A 14150-nucleotide genomic window follows, 5' to 3' on the forward strand; every position below is an offset into this window, starting at 1 on the left:
CGTTTGTCTTTGGCTTTATGGCATTCAGGAAATATTACATTTGCTCCATTCAGAACAAAATTACTTTTCAAAATGTCAGCCTGAAGAAGAGTTTGCCTGTGAAAAGTAACTATTTCTTCAAACAGTATCAGTTTCCTTAATAAAAGCTATTACCTTTCTCTACAATCTCCAGATCTTTTATTATAGAATCAAAGAGTGGTTTGGGTTGGAAGGGACCTTAAAGCTCTTCCAGTTCCATCCTCCTGCTGTGGGCAGGGACACCTTCCACTGGAACAGGTCTGTGCTCATGACAGTACCACGGAATTTATTGTGTCCAGCAGCAGAGCTGGTGGATGCTCTTAAATGTGGTACCTGATGCCCTCACAACAATGAAATAGGAATTCCTGTATCTCAGTGTTTAAGAGAGGCCACAGCTGGATGCTGTTCTATAGAGAATATATTTAATTATTTTTCCGCTATAACAGCAAAATCCAATTGTGATTTTAACTTTTTTTTTTTTTTTTTTTTTTTTTTTTTTTTTTTTTTCCCCAGGATGGTGGAAAAACAAAGTATTCTGAGCTATGCAGAGATAAATTTAATTATTAGCAAGACTCGCCTGGAGAAAAACCTGCAATTTCTGGACAGTGAGAGGACAGGAAATTGAGACTTCCTAAAAGTAAATGCAAATAAATACATAACCAATAAAGTCTGTGCCTATCTTCATCTCCATCACTTGTTTTTCCTGCTAAACTGTTTTTTTTTATGCCACTCTTCATCTGTTCTTGTCTCTTTTAGAGCTCTCCTATTGGGATGTGCTGCTGGGTGGGGTTTGGAGCAGTACTGGGCGGGGGCAGCCAGTGGCTCATTCTGCTGAAGAGAGGGAGTAAATAATTATTTATAAGCGAGGGGGGATTGCTCCAGGCAGGAGCCTCTGTGCTCCCTGGGCCAGCCCTGGCTCAAGCCTGGCCACCAGCAGGGCTGCCAGGAAGGGTGATGGGGGGAGCTCAGGGGTTGTGCTCTCTGATGTTTCTCTGCTGAGCTGGAAGTTCTAGAAGATTTCTGGTGGATTATCCTGGTGGATTATCTGGGTTTCAACCATAGAATCCCAGAAATGTTTGGGTTGAAGGCACCATTTTGATCCACCCCTGCCATGGCCAGGGACACCTTCCACCATCCCAGGCTGCTCCCAGCCCCATCCAGCCTGGCCTTGGGCACTGCCTGGGATCCAGGAGCAGCCACAGCTGCTCTGGGTGACCTGTGCCACCACCCTCATTGTAAAGAACCATCCACAAGGGTCTCCTGTTGGGAGTTTTGCAGTCCTGCCCTGCACCCACACAGGGCTCCATCAAGGACACTGAGCTGCCTGTCCCCAGGGAATCACCACGCTGACGTGGGATCTGAGCAAAGCTCCTCACAAATCCTCTGTGTAAAGGCAGCTCTAGTGCAGCATTTATAACCTTTAAAATTTTAATTTAAACATTGACAAAACCACGTTACTTTCTAATTAAATCCCATTTTCTCCCAGGGATTTTAATTTTGAAGTAATTTATCAGATTTAAGGATCCTCAAAACATTTTGCATGTTTTTCTCCGTAACCTGCCATGCCCACTGATTTATTTTCCTTATTCATTAGCAGGAGGATTCATTAGTCATTAAGTGTGTGGGTGGATTGGAGGGGGGGGGGAAGAAATAAAAATGGTTAGTGATTATGAAAACAAAAAAATCAGAGCTGTAAGAAGCATATGTCGGGATCGTAATCCTGACACCTCTGTGTCTCAGCAAAGCAGCCAGTAATTGTACCATAATGAAATGTTCTTGTTTGATAACAAGTTAATTAGGGAAGACAATTATTGCAAACCCCGCTGACGCCCACGAGCGGCTCCGTGTCGCGCAGGCGCTGAGTGACAGCGGAGCTGCTATCCGTAACCTCTGCATCCCAAACCTCCTGCTCCAGCAGCAGCCCTGCTTCCCAGGCCTGGGCAACCAGGGGAACAACTCCAACTCTCCCCCAAAAAATCGAGGAGCACACTGACCCCACGTGGGAGCATCTCTGCTGCAATCCCAGGTGGAATTTGGGGTGGTAGAACATCAGGAGAGGAGAGATGAGAACTGCAGGAAAGGTCTCCAGGAGGAAAGCTCGGGGGGAAGGCCAAGAGGAGCCACCATGATGCAGCAAAGGAGGCACGGGGTGATCCTCTGCATGTAGGAAAGGAGGCAAAATAGGCTTAGATTGCACCAAGGGAAATGTTGGGTAAGCACTGGGAAGCCTTGGGAGCAGAAAGGATAATTAAGCTTGGGAAGACATTGCCTGGGGAGATGTGTAATCTCCACCACTGAGGGTTTAAGAACAGATTAGGAACACATCCATCAGGAATGGTTTAAGTAGAGATGATCCTGACTTCAGGCATCAGTATGGTCTGGTTGACCTCTTAAGTCTCTCCTTGCCCTTCTTTCCATGATTCCATGACTGGTTTTTTTCTTCCCCCAAATGTGTAAATTTGCTTTTTATTCTGCTTGTAAGTCTGCGGGGTTTTTCTTGTAACTATTATACACTTTCCTCCAGGATATGTCTTCAGATCACTATAACTTATGGCTTATTTACAAGTTGTTTCAAAGCACATCCTCCCTGCCACATTTCCCTTTCTCTCCACACATCCGTACCACAGCCACTGGAAAGGCAAATAGGAAACATGGACAGGTTGTTCTTATTCCTTCCCAGATCCTCCTTTCCTCCTTGCATCCCCCTCTGCATCCCCTTCTAGGGGATACAAGACTTATTCTGGCCCTCTCACCATTAAAACCAACTAACCCAAGCTGCACTTCCAGAAAAAAGCTTGTGGTCTGGATTTTAAGTCAACAGCCCTGAAGATACCTCCAGGGAAGACCCTGGCTGTGGGAACTCTTAGCATGGTTTCAGGAGAGCTCCTGCTTTATCCTGGTGGAGACACAGTGCTGTGAAGCAATTCCTTTGGAGAATGAATGGAGGAGCCTGCAATGAAGCAGGAATTGCCACTGGTTAAAGCACCCTGAGAGATTCCTGCTCTCCATTGCCTCGACTTCATGGGGTAGAAGTCATTCCTTGCTCCATGTGAGGGCACAAGCTTATTCCCAGGACAATCCATTGAAGATTCCAAAGGGGACAGGAGGGTGACAAATCCAAACCCTAACCTCCAACGAAAACCATGCACTGTTCACCTTCCAAACCTCTGATCTTGCTCTCCAAGAAGAAAAGTAACACTCGTGGAGCTGTTAAAAGCAGATCTGACCTTTCACATCCTCCCCATCATTATCCTGCTCTCCACCAGACCTCTCTTGAAGCCTTTTTTGGGATTGGTGCTTTGATCCCTCTCTGGTGCATGGCTTTCCTCGATGCCCAGAAGATGCTGAAACCTCCTTCCAGGCCAGGGCAGCTGCCTGGACCCTTCCAGGGCCTCACTGCCAGGGCTTTGGGCTGCAGGAAGAAAGTGCATCCTGCTGTGCTCTGGCGCTGGCAGCTCGGAACAAAGCTGGAATTGGGCAGTTTGTAGCATGGCTGTTCCAGGGGGATCTCTCTCCTCTGGTGGCTCTTCCATAAAACAACTTCACAGCTGGCCCACGATGCCTCTGTCCCACCACAGACCCTGCAGGTCCTGTCAGCAGCAGATGGATCTGATTAAATGGGTGATCTATTACTTTCTGCTAAGCAGGCAATTCTTCTGCTGGGTAATTTGCCCCTGGAGTGTGACTTGATCCCTGGAGCTGTGTTGTTCTCCAGGCTGTACATTTGTGTCAGAAAATCCCATTTATGTTTAGCCATGGAGTCTCTCAGCATGACTGAGCTGTTCCTGGTGAAGCACGAGCAAGAACTCATCTCTGGTATCTTTGTGTCCCAGACTCAAAAACTCAACTGAAAATGCTGTGTTTGCCCAATCTCTGCTCATTTCAGATGGGAAGCTCTGGGTTAGCCCCAGCACATTGCTTGATTCCTCTGCTCTCAGTTCCTGGGGCCTATGGAAACACCTGCCCAGGGCTTTGACTTTGTGGCTGGGTTTGCTGACAAAAAGAAGCTGATTCCAGAGACTCCTGCAGCTGCCACCTTGGCATTGATCTCCGTGGTCTCCACCATTGCTTGGCTCCAATCCAACCTCCTCTTCACCAAAACACTGCAGGGAACAGGGAGGTGCTCGGAGAGGGAAGAGCAGAAATTGGCAGGGGAGAGTGAATCCCATCAGTGACTTCTCTGGAGAGTCTCCATGTCGCTGTCGAGGCAGGACAGGAATGAAGAGACTCTGACCAGAAGGCTGTGAGAGTAAAACTCCTGTTTATTCAAAATACACCGCTCTTTTATACAGAGCTTCGTGAGGAACAACTCCGTTGGTTCTGAAGTGAAAACAACCCACCCCATTAGTGCAAAGTGCTTGATGTACAGTGATAGAACTTAACTATAAACAATGTGAGCAACAAGAGAGATAAAGAATTATTTATATTCTTCTCCAGCTCTTTCCCAGGCCTCTGCCTGGCTAGAAACTCTCCGTTTCTCTCTTTGAATCTGAGACCCACATCTCCAAGTTCATCATCCCACTGAGGGAGGGCAGTCACCAGGGCTGCTGCCACCTGCTCTGGAGCAGGTCTGGCCCATGGTGGCCCTGTGGAAACAGAGGAGGAGCTGTGTGTGGCACAGACTGGGACCGGGCTGTCCGTGCCAGGGGAAAATCCTCCTGGGGAATTAGCAGGGCTTGCTCCAATCTAGTGCTCAATTTCCTCTAATTTCTGTCAAATCAGGCAGTCCTTTTAAACCTTGCTGGGGAACGCTGCTTGAGATCTGCTAATGGCAAAAACTCCCACCGAGGCACGGGATTCTGGAGCTGGGACCTGGAGCTGCGGGCAGATTCCTCTGACAGGTGCCCCATTGGATGCTAATGGCTGAATTAGCATTTCACTCTGCAGCAAAGTCAAAGCTATCTCTACAGGAACAGCTGCTAAACTATTTGCAAAGTTCAAAGAGGATGTATTATTTTTCTTTTTTCACATTCTTCAGATTCCCGTGTAAGCTCCTTAGGAAGGGCCATGCCAGCTGTTGAAGAATGAAGATTACAACGTCCTGCTAACGCGGCGCTGGGGATATTTAAGGTATTGTTATTTATTCCTATTCTGCAGCCACACTGGAAGGGGTTAAAATGGGGAAGAAAATGGTGCTTTGCCGAACAGGTGTCCTTGAGCAGTACCCAAGGACACGGAGATTGCTAATCCTGTATTCCACAGCATGATCAAATCACCAGGCAACAGATATAAATAAAAAAAGGCAGGAAATAAGGAAATTTAGATACAAGTGTGTCAGAGGGAAAATGAAGATTCATTGTGAAGAGGCTGAGAAGAGAAGAAGAAGAAGGAACAAAATGACAAAGCCACAAATGATAAACCAGTAAGAACAAAAGAAAGGGGGGAGAAAAAAGCCTCTCTGTGAAATGCATGTCTGTGACAGCAGCAGCCAAATCAAAGATGCTGCTAGATTATATGGTTTCTTGCATAATGTGCATTCTGGTTCCCTCTCTGTGTTTGTCTTTCAGCTGGTGCACAGGGAAAAAAACATATCTGAAATGGGACGTGAGCAACCTTTATTTTCCTTGTTTCATCAGGAGGAGAAAGCAAATTTGCTTTGTGGGAGCAGCAGCACCTGCTCAATGGCAAATAAATAGCTCCAGCTTTGATATTACAGTGCATATAATCATTAGCAGCACAAATGGCAGAGGATTAACCCTCTGTGTGCTGGCCAGGACTACCTAGCAAAGGGCTGGCATGTCACTGCTGCCAGCAGAAATGCTCCAGGAGGTGTCTGTGGAGAGGGGCTGGGGCACTGGAGGGGGCACAGGACCACCCTTCCCTGTCTGGCATGGCTACAAGCCACCAGCACTGGGCTTCCCTCAGCCCTTTGGCCCTGGCACGGGGGCCACCCCACCTCTGTGCACCCCCTGTGTGCAGGATGGAGCTGGGGGATGGATGGACACGGGGCAGGCACAGCAGGAACGTGTCAGGGGCTGCTCACACGTGGAGGGATCACAAAATGCCCTGGGTTTATGGACCAGCTCCCCTGGAACCCCCTCCCTGCTGCTTTCCCACAAGGTGGGAAAAAAACCACTCCCAGGGCCCACTGGAGGGCTTGGGATGAGGTTTGTGAAACTGAGGGATGTAAAGAACTGCTTAGGAACACAGTGGGGCTGGGCTCTGCACCTCCAGGGATCCAAGTGTGGGATCAGCTCCAGAGCAGATCCTACAGCCTCACATCCTCCCTTTCTCAAGCCAGGAAGAGAGGAACTGTTCTCTAACTAAAACTTTAGTCATAATTTAACCAAAATACCCAGATTTGGCTTTTGCTTGCCTGCTGTGCACCCTCTGTGTTGGCTTTTCCCAGGTTGTCCTCTGCACTGCTTTCTGCAGTGAGGACATGAAGTCACTGTTGTCTACAAAGCTAAAAGCAGCGTCCCTGATGAAACACTTCCCTTCTCCAGCTTTTCCACCCCTCCCTAGAGCACGATCCTGCCTGCTGATGGGCTGGTGCAGCTGTGTGCCAGGCTGCACCCCCAGGCTGCAGCAGGATTTTGGGCAGTGATGCCTGGCTGTGCTGCTCAGACACCATCCATCCCCCCTCCAGATGTGCCAGGAGAGCCCTTGGCATGCCTGCTTGCCTTCACAGGGAATGTGTGCACCACATCCTGCAGCCCTGGGCAGGAAACAGCCCAGGCACTTGTTTTCACATATTAAAGGCATTTTAGAGTTTTCTTTTCCTTTTTCCCTTTCCATTGCATTGCCTCATGAATCTAAAAAAAGCTTCACCGGGGATGTTGGCAGAGGAAAGCAAACAGGGGCTAAATAAACTCTCCTCCAGCCAGGCACTTCCAGGGTGAACGTGCCACATCACACAAACCAGCCACAGGCTCCCAGAGCCCAAGAGAAATCGTGTCCCTCCAGCCAGAGTCCTGGGCAGGGAGGTAACTGTTGTGGGAGAGAAGTATCCAGCTGGAGACAAAGCCAGGAAGTTAATATTTAAGCATTCAGACAGGGAACAAATGACTTAATTAAATCAATTACAGAGGGAGAAATGGAGCCACTTAGAAAGCGTGTGTAAAGAGACGGGAGGCTGCTGCGAGCTCATGAAAGAGCAGGAGGAGGGAGAGTTAGCAGGGAAGATAAACGGGCTGGTTTAATCCCCGCTGTTAATTAAGAGCTGAGCGTTTGCACTGCGCTGAGTCAGGGTCGCAGCAGCGCTTCCACTCTGAGCCAGTGCCTGAACTGTGCTGGGATTTGCAGCCAAGTGCAGCAAAGGAGGGGCAGGCTGAGATGCTGGGGGGATGCAAGCAGGAGAAAGGGGTGACACAAAGCTTTTCCACATCCCTGAACCTCTCACACCCTGAAGCAACAGCAAAAACCAAGCCGATATCCTGCAGCTTCCCAGAGCTGGGGTCACCCTCTGTCGGAGCTCAAAATGTCCCTCAGACATTTTTGGAGGTTCCAGGCCCAGGTCAGAAGCATTTGAGACCCTGGCAGGCAGCTGGAAACAGCTGTGATTTTGGGTTTGAGCCATGGAATGATTTACCAACCTTGCAGGAAGAACAAGAAGTCACAAAAGTTTAGATAATATAGTAGAAGTAGTCACAAAGTAAAGGGAAGAATTTTTGAGTGCTGTACAGGGGGGTTTTGGTTTTGTACATGGGGGTCAGAGGTTTTAAGATGGAGGGATTTGGGCCTGTCCTGTCCTCCCTCTTTCTTCTTCCTTACCTCCATGTTCTTGGTGATGTTGGCACTCACAGATTGGTTTAGAGTAGAAAAGCACCATTTAATATAGGTAATAGGCATTGGGGACAAACTGTACCCATGTAACACGTAATGTACCATATAAAAGACAGCACAGCCCTGGGCAGGGAGAGAAGAAGCAGTCGGGAGTCAGAGAGGATGTCAGGGTGTGTGTGTGCCTCTGCCTGAGCTGTGAGCAAACCACAGCAGCCCCAGAAGAAAATCTTTTAGATAACTTGCAATAAACTGCCCTGAGACCGAACAACAGAGACTGCTGAGCCTTTCTTTGGAAGCATGGGTTGGAGGAGAGACTTTTCCACCACACAGAGCCACCACCAATGTAGGGCTGAGCTTTGGCAGCCCTCCTGACCTGCCTCCCCTATTCAGATGTGGAATTGCTGCCTGCATGATCCTACAGTGATCCACCCAAAGAGGAGAAAAGGGAGCAGCAAAAGCACTTTCATCCCTGAAGATCCTCTGCTCTTACTCCTGACTCAGTGTGAGGTGGGAATCAAGGCTCCTTCTCAGCATAACTTCAGTTAAATGGCTTTTTCCCTCCCTGCTGCTCTCTCTCCAGATGAAGCTGCTTCCAGTGCTGGCCATGGACACCCAGCTGGAGCTGTGGCAGGCTCCAGGAGAAATGCTCCCAGCCTGTTTGGGTCCAGGACACATCACACAGCATGTCAGGTCTCTCTCTGCCTGATAAACAGCCATCCTTGCTCGGGAAGTGCTCCCTGGGGCTCTCCCCATGGGCAACGAGCAATTACAGCTTTTGGAACTGACTCAGCAGCAACCAAAGAGGGAAAGCAGGACCTGGAATTCTCCACGTGAAGCAGATGGAAAGTGGCTGACAGCTTTGGGGCAGCAAGGTTTCCTCTGTGAGGCCACTTCAGACATCTCCTTCTGAAGCTTTTAAAGCCTGAATGTTGGGTTTGAAGGCAGCAGCACAGGGAGTTAATAGTGTTCAGCCAGTTGGCTGTCACTCCTTGTAAGTAAATAAGCAAATCCAAACCCGTCTCTCATCTCAAGCTGTAAAACCCCACGTCAGGGAAAGGCCACTGATGGCTGTGCAGAGTATGAGCTTATCAAGAATAATTAGTTGTCATAAAAATTTGCTCTTCCCCACACAACAACAGCAATTTTGCACAGTGGGCACTTCAGCACTGCTCCTAAAAACAGCTTCTGGTCCTGCACTTCAGCCTGTGGAAGCCCCTGGCCATGCCCTGAGCATGCCTGCATTGTGGAAATACACATTTCAACAGCTGAAAGACAAAAATAAATAACTCAGTAACTCACTTGCTTTTGTTCTTCTCCCAAGCTGTCCCACATCGATGCCACGATTTTCGACACGTCCCCGAAGGTGGCGTTGGGGTTTTGCCCTTTGATGGCTGCTTGTGTGTCTCTGAAGAACAGGGCATAGGCTGACACGGGCTTCTGGGGCTCATTGGGGTCCTTCTTTTTCTTCTTCTTTTGGCTTTTGGGCTTTTTGCCCAGGTCTGTTGAGGGTCTTTTCTCTCCAGTAGCCTGCAAAACCAAGAGATGAAGCTTAGCCGTCAGCTAAGGTCTGATACCAGCCCCTGCTACAGCTGCTGAGCCAAGGAGATGAGAGAGGGAATGGGAAGTGGAGACATCCCAGTGTGGAGAGGGGCAGCAGCCCTGGGGATCTCTTTGTCCCCCAGGAGCCTCTTGGGACATTGCACAAATTGTTCTGAGCCTGCTTTGGTGCCTCCTCTCAGACCAGCTCATGGTTTGGGCTCATCCCTTTGTCCCTGCTCCAAATCTGGGGCTTTCCAGTCCTCAGTCACTCTCCTTCCCCACCCTCCTCCCCAGCACACTCACTCCTTCATCTCTTCTGGAACCTCTCCACATGCCTTGCTTCCCAGTCAGGTTGCTTTAGCAGCCCGTACATTTTCCAGACTTGGCTTACACATGGTTTCTGATTTCCACCCCACTCAGCTCCCTTTGCATCTGCTCCTGACTTCCCTCACCTCCCCAATCCAGGAGGGCTCTGAGCACTGACCAAGCCAACAAAACATCACACCAGAACCATCCAAAATTTGCTCCATCCTTCTAACATATATGTACCCCTGTCCAGAAGAATATCCAGGAACTGAACTATTGTAATCACACCAATTAAATGCTTTGCCCGTGCTGTTCACTCCTCTGACTGATGTGGGTGCAGCTGGTGACCAGGAATGGCTGTGTCCATGCTCAGTGCCCAGTGGGTGTTGGAGCTCAGGGGAGCAGGGCACAGGGACCAGGAGCTGGCCTTTGTGGCCTTTGTGCTGCTCAGCACGGGATGCTGCCACTGGGCTGGAAGTCAAACAGCAAGGCTGGAAACGGGGATGCTTCCACTGAAGGCAGCATGGAAAGAAGATCCTGTATCAGTCTCCCTGTGTTAGGAAAAGGCTCTTTCCCAGAGGTGCTGGCACTGCCCAGGCTCCCCAGGGGATGGGCACGGCCCCGAGGCTGCCAGAGCTCCAGGAGCGCTGGGACAGCGCTGCCAGGGGTGCCCAGGGTGGGGCTGTTGGGGGGTCTGTGCAGGGATGGGGCTGGGCTGGGGCATCCTGTGGGTCCAACTCGTGATATTCTATGATTCTCTGAATACAGAGGACTGCAGAAGCTTCCACAGAAGGATGTGCAAAGGAAAAGACCCCCAGAAAACACTTGGATACCCATCAAAGCTCTCAACTGGCACTAACTGTGGCCAGTGAAAGCTCACACGACAGGGAAGCACCATTACCCTTTTTTTGTAGTGAAGGAAAACCTAAATGCACCAGATGGCAGAGAATGAAGCACTGGCTGGATCTCTGCATCCTTGAGGGCAAACAGGACACCAGCCTCTCACCTGCAGGGCCTGAGCTCAAGCCACTACCATCAGCTGCACAGGTTGTTGAACTACTTGGAAAGACACACCTCTAAACATCAAGATCTTGTGAAAACAATGCCTCCAGCTGAGCTGGGGACAAACAGCCTCTTCTCCTGATGGATTGGTCAGTTTGAGCGTGTGCTTGGCAGTGCCAGGATTTAAGAGGCTTCCCTTCAGCTGGCAGAGGCCAGGCACGGGGAGGAAAAGTGCAGCAGCCTTCCTGCTCTCCACTCTGTAGCTCTTGACTGATCATTAATTTCAGTATCAACGCAGTGACATTTGTCAAACAGACAGTGACCATTAGTGAATGAGCAGAGAGACCACAAAAATTGCATTTAATTTAAAATTGCCCAATTGGGCTTGAATAGGAGGCCTGGGGGTGAAAGGCCAGCTTATTACGAGGAAAAAAATGCATGACAGGACTTCAGCCCATTAGGAAGTGAGATGGTATTTTAACTAACTGTGATCCCTTTTGATTTAGTGGAGTGCTGTTGAGACGTAAACTTTAAGGAATTAGGAGATTTTAGGGGAGCTAAGATTTTAGTTAGAAATAAGCTTTACTAGAGTTAATTAAAATAATAATAATAAATGAGTAGGCCTTGATGAAGTTAGGAGTTAGTAGTTAACTAATAATTGATTGCTTGTCAGCACAATGTTTAGTTAGCTGGGTTTATAATGAAGAATATATAAACTGACAAAGAGCTTTTAGGAACATAAGACAATTGTGGGCCTCCTCTGTTCTGAACCAGTTGAAGACAGGGAATGGGAGTTCTACCAAGAGTTCATTTGTCATACTTGCATTGAAAAGGTAGAAAGGTCAGAACGAGGAAGACTTCATTTACTTCCTCATTTTGGGACCCCTCCCCATGAAAGGGACACCAACCCATTTAAAGGGACAAACTACACATGCTTAATAGCTTTTGGAGTGATTAGCATACAAAGCGGGGCATGAGATGTACCAAAATTATGAATATGTATTTGTATTTTGTGTATTCAATACTTATATTGATAAAAAGACTCTGTAATCACCTGGAAGGTGCGGTGTGTATTTGGGAGCGATCCCACACACTGCCCGGCGTCGAATAAACACACACTTTCTAACTTTAAACTGTTAGAGAGTTTTTATCTGTCACAGTTAGATATCAGTACTAGATCAATATCCATATTTTTAATCAATCACTGTGGGGAACCTGCTCCCACACAGCCACTGACCGAGCCAGGGAGCTGGAACAGCAGCAGCACAACCCCAGCTGCATTCACAGCTCAGGCAGCACCCAAGAGCACATGGGATTTAAGGAAAACAGCAGCAGGGAGCAGAGCAGGATTTGGTATTCATGGGGTCTTCCAGGTGTGACACGTGGGATGAGACAATAGCCTGGGCTTGGACCTCAGAAGTTTTGACCAACCCAAACCACATTCATGGCTAAAGTCAACCCCCAGTGAGCCAGTGAAGCATCTGCACCCCCAGGAGTCACCCCCATGGTCAGAGGGACCAGGGAGGCTGGGCAGGGGGATGAAGAGCATGGCCACCTGCCCGTGGTGGCCACTGGCATTGGACCTGCCCAGGAGAGCCAGCAGAAGGTCTGTTTGGTGGCAGATGTGGACTGGGGCAATGATGTGATCCAAGAAACTTGGCGCCTTCTTACATGTCGAGCCCAGGAAGAGCTGAAATCTCATGGACACTGTGATTTTAATACCTATGGAGAGTGGCCACTAATCCAGCTGGAATCTGGGCTGTACCCACCTGTCCCTCCCATTCATGTGCACCCACCCCCCAAGCTGTGGAGCAGGTAAATAAACCAGTGAGGCTCAGAGACCTCTGAAATTCAAAAGCTCCCTGGCTCAGACAACCTGAAGGACCTGCTGGCATCAGACTCATTTCTTTAACCTATGACCTTCTAGCTCACAAGATTAATTTCTGCTTGTTAGATGTTGTTTTGATGACTTGTTGCAGAAAAGGCTTTAATGGTCACATGAAAAAGTGACTGATGGGTGAAGGCAGCAGCTGTGCAGACAAACAAAGCAAACAGAAACCTGCAGGCCACAGCGTGGCTCTGCTGCTGTCCTCCCACTCAGCATCTCCTCCTCCCTCAAACATCACTCTCACCTGTTTGGGGGGTTTACAGGGCAGATCAATGAGAGGGAGTGCCTGAAAGATTAGGAAAAATTCTAATCTCTGCAAGCTGTCATCATCTGGACATCTCCACATCTCCTACCCCATGGGTACCACTGGCTCAAAAAACACAAGATCCAACCCCAAAGCTGTGCCCTGCTCAGGGACTCGTGGGTGGCTGACAGGACAGCTGGGTGATGCTGGTGGGGGCAGAGACAGAGCCTGGTGCATAACTAAACTGAAACTCATTTTCTCCTGACATGAAAGATTTCAGCTCCCAGGTGCACAAAGCCTGGAGCTTTGTGAGGCAGGCTTGGGGAGATGGCAGACTGTGGGATCCAGCAGCACAACCCCTCCCACGGTGTCCCCTGAACATGGAATCACAAAGTTTGAAATATGCCATTTGTTTTTAACCTCGTACATCCCTTCTTTTTGCAGTTTTATCCACTGAAACTGTGTTTCCACCCACATGAGCACTCTGCTTTGAAATGTCCCAATCTGAAGTGAAATCTGCCAATGGATGAAAAACTACAGGATTGACAGGAATCCATTTTCCTGGATTTCCATGAAGAGGGAAAGGTTTTTGCTCAGTCATATAATTTTCCTAGTTTTCCAGCATGTGCACTGTTTGCTGCTCTGGTTATATATTCAAACCCTGTCACAACAGTCTATTTGGGTGGGACAAGGTTACAATACCAGTGCCTTCCAGGAGAAGGTTTTCCATGGAAAGCTTTAATCAAAGTCCCCAGGGAGCCCAGCAATTCACCTGCAGGCACAGAGGCACTGTGATTGCTGCAGTTTACCCTCAGCAAATAACAGCCACAGATTCCTGGAACGTAGCACGTATTGTTTGGCTTTGCTGGTGCATTTGGAGAGAGATGGACAACAACCAAGATGTGCCCAAACCCCAGGAATTCCTTGGGTTTGTTGGTGCCACACTCAGCAGCAGTGTTGGCTGTAGAGACCATGTGGTTCACTGCTAACTACTTAAAACACCACCTTGGTGAAGTAAAAGGCAAAAGATTCTTTGAATTCCTGTTTGTTTTTCTTAGCAAGCCATGTCCAGTGAGCTCAGTTAAATCCCACCATGAGTTATTTTCCTTCCCTGTTCCATCTACTCTCCCCACCACCAGAAATCTAATTTAACTCCAAGCTTTTGCAGAATCTTAGCCCTGAAGCTGCTTTGCTCATTGTAATCATCATCCCAGGAGATCCTGTGGCCTGATGGAACTGGTCAAATGTGGAGGCAGAAGAACAACTGTGACCTCCAGCCCTGCTGTGTGAGTGCCAGCCTGCCATGCTGGACCTCACTCCTCGGCTGGCAGCAGTGCCATCATCCTTGGGAAAGCCTCCCACTATAAATGTCAGAATAAGACCAGAAGTTTTTGTGGTTTTATTTAGCACCATTTACCCCTCCCTGAA

At 48.7% G+C, this 14150-nt stretch overlaps 1 protein-coding gene and 1 long non-coding RNA gene across 3 annotated transcripts in view; one reads left to right on the forward strand and one right to left on the reverse strand.

Moving 5' to 3' along the window:
- The window catches only part of TOX2 (TOX high mobility group box family member 2), a 158874-nt gene that overhangs the window by 14114 nt on the left and 130610 nt on the right, over window positions 1-14150 (reverse strand). The window contains exon 5 of the mRNA XM_030288549.4: window positions 9043-9270. Coding sequence (XP_030144409.1) covers window positions 9043-9270 — 228 coding nt within the window. The remainder of the gene's footprint in view (window positions 1-9042; window positions 9271-14150) is intronic.
- Window positions 4675-14109, forward strand: LOC121470939 (uncharacterized). 2 transcript variants are annotated; one of them, XR_012051543.1, is made up of 3 exons: window positions 4675-4859; window positions 4997-5088; window positions 13167-14109. It is a non-coding gene; the product is annotated as an uncharacterized lncRNA (long non-coding RNA). The 2 variants fall into 2 exon arrangements; XR_005982264.2 differs by lacking the exons at window positions 4675-4859; window positions 13167-14109 and adding an exon at window positions 8324-9041 and having other exon boundaries at window positions 4970-5088.

This window comes from Taeniopygia guttata, chromosome 20 (genome assembly GCF_048771995.1).
Source record: "Taeniopygia guttata chromosome 20, bTaeGut7.mat, whole genome shotgun sequence".
In the NCBI taxonomy this organism is placed as follows: domain Eukaryota; kingdom Metazoa; phylum Chordata; class Aves; order Passeriformes; family Estrildidae; genus Taeniopygia; species Taeniopygia guttata.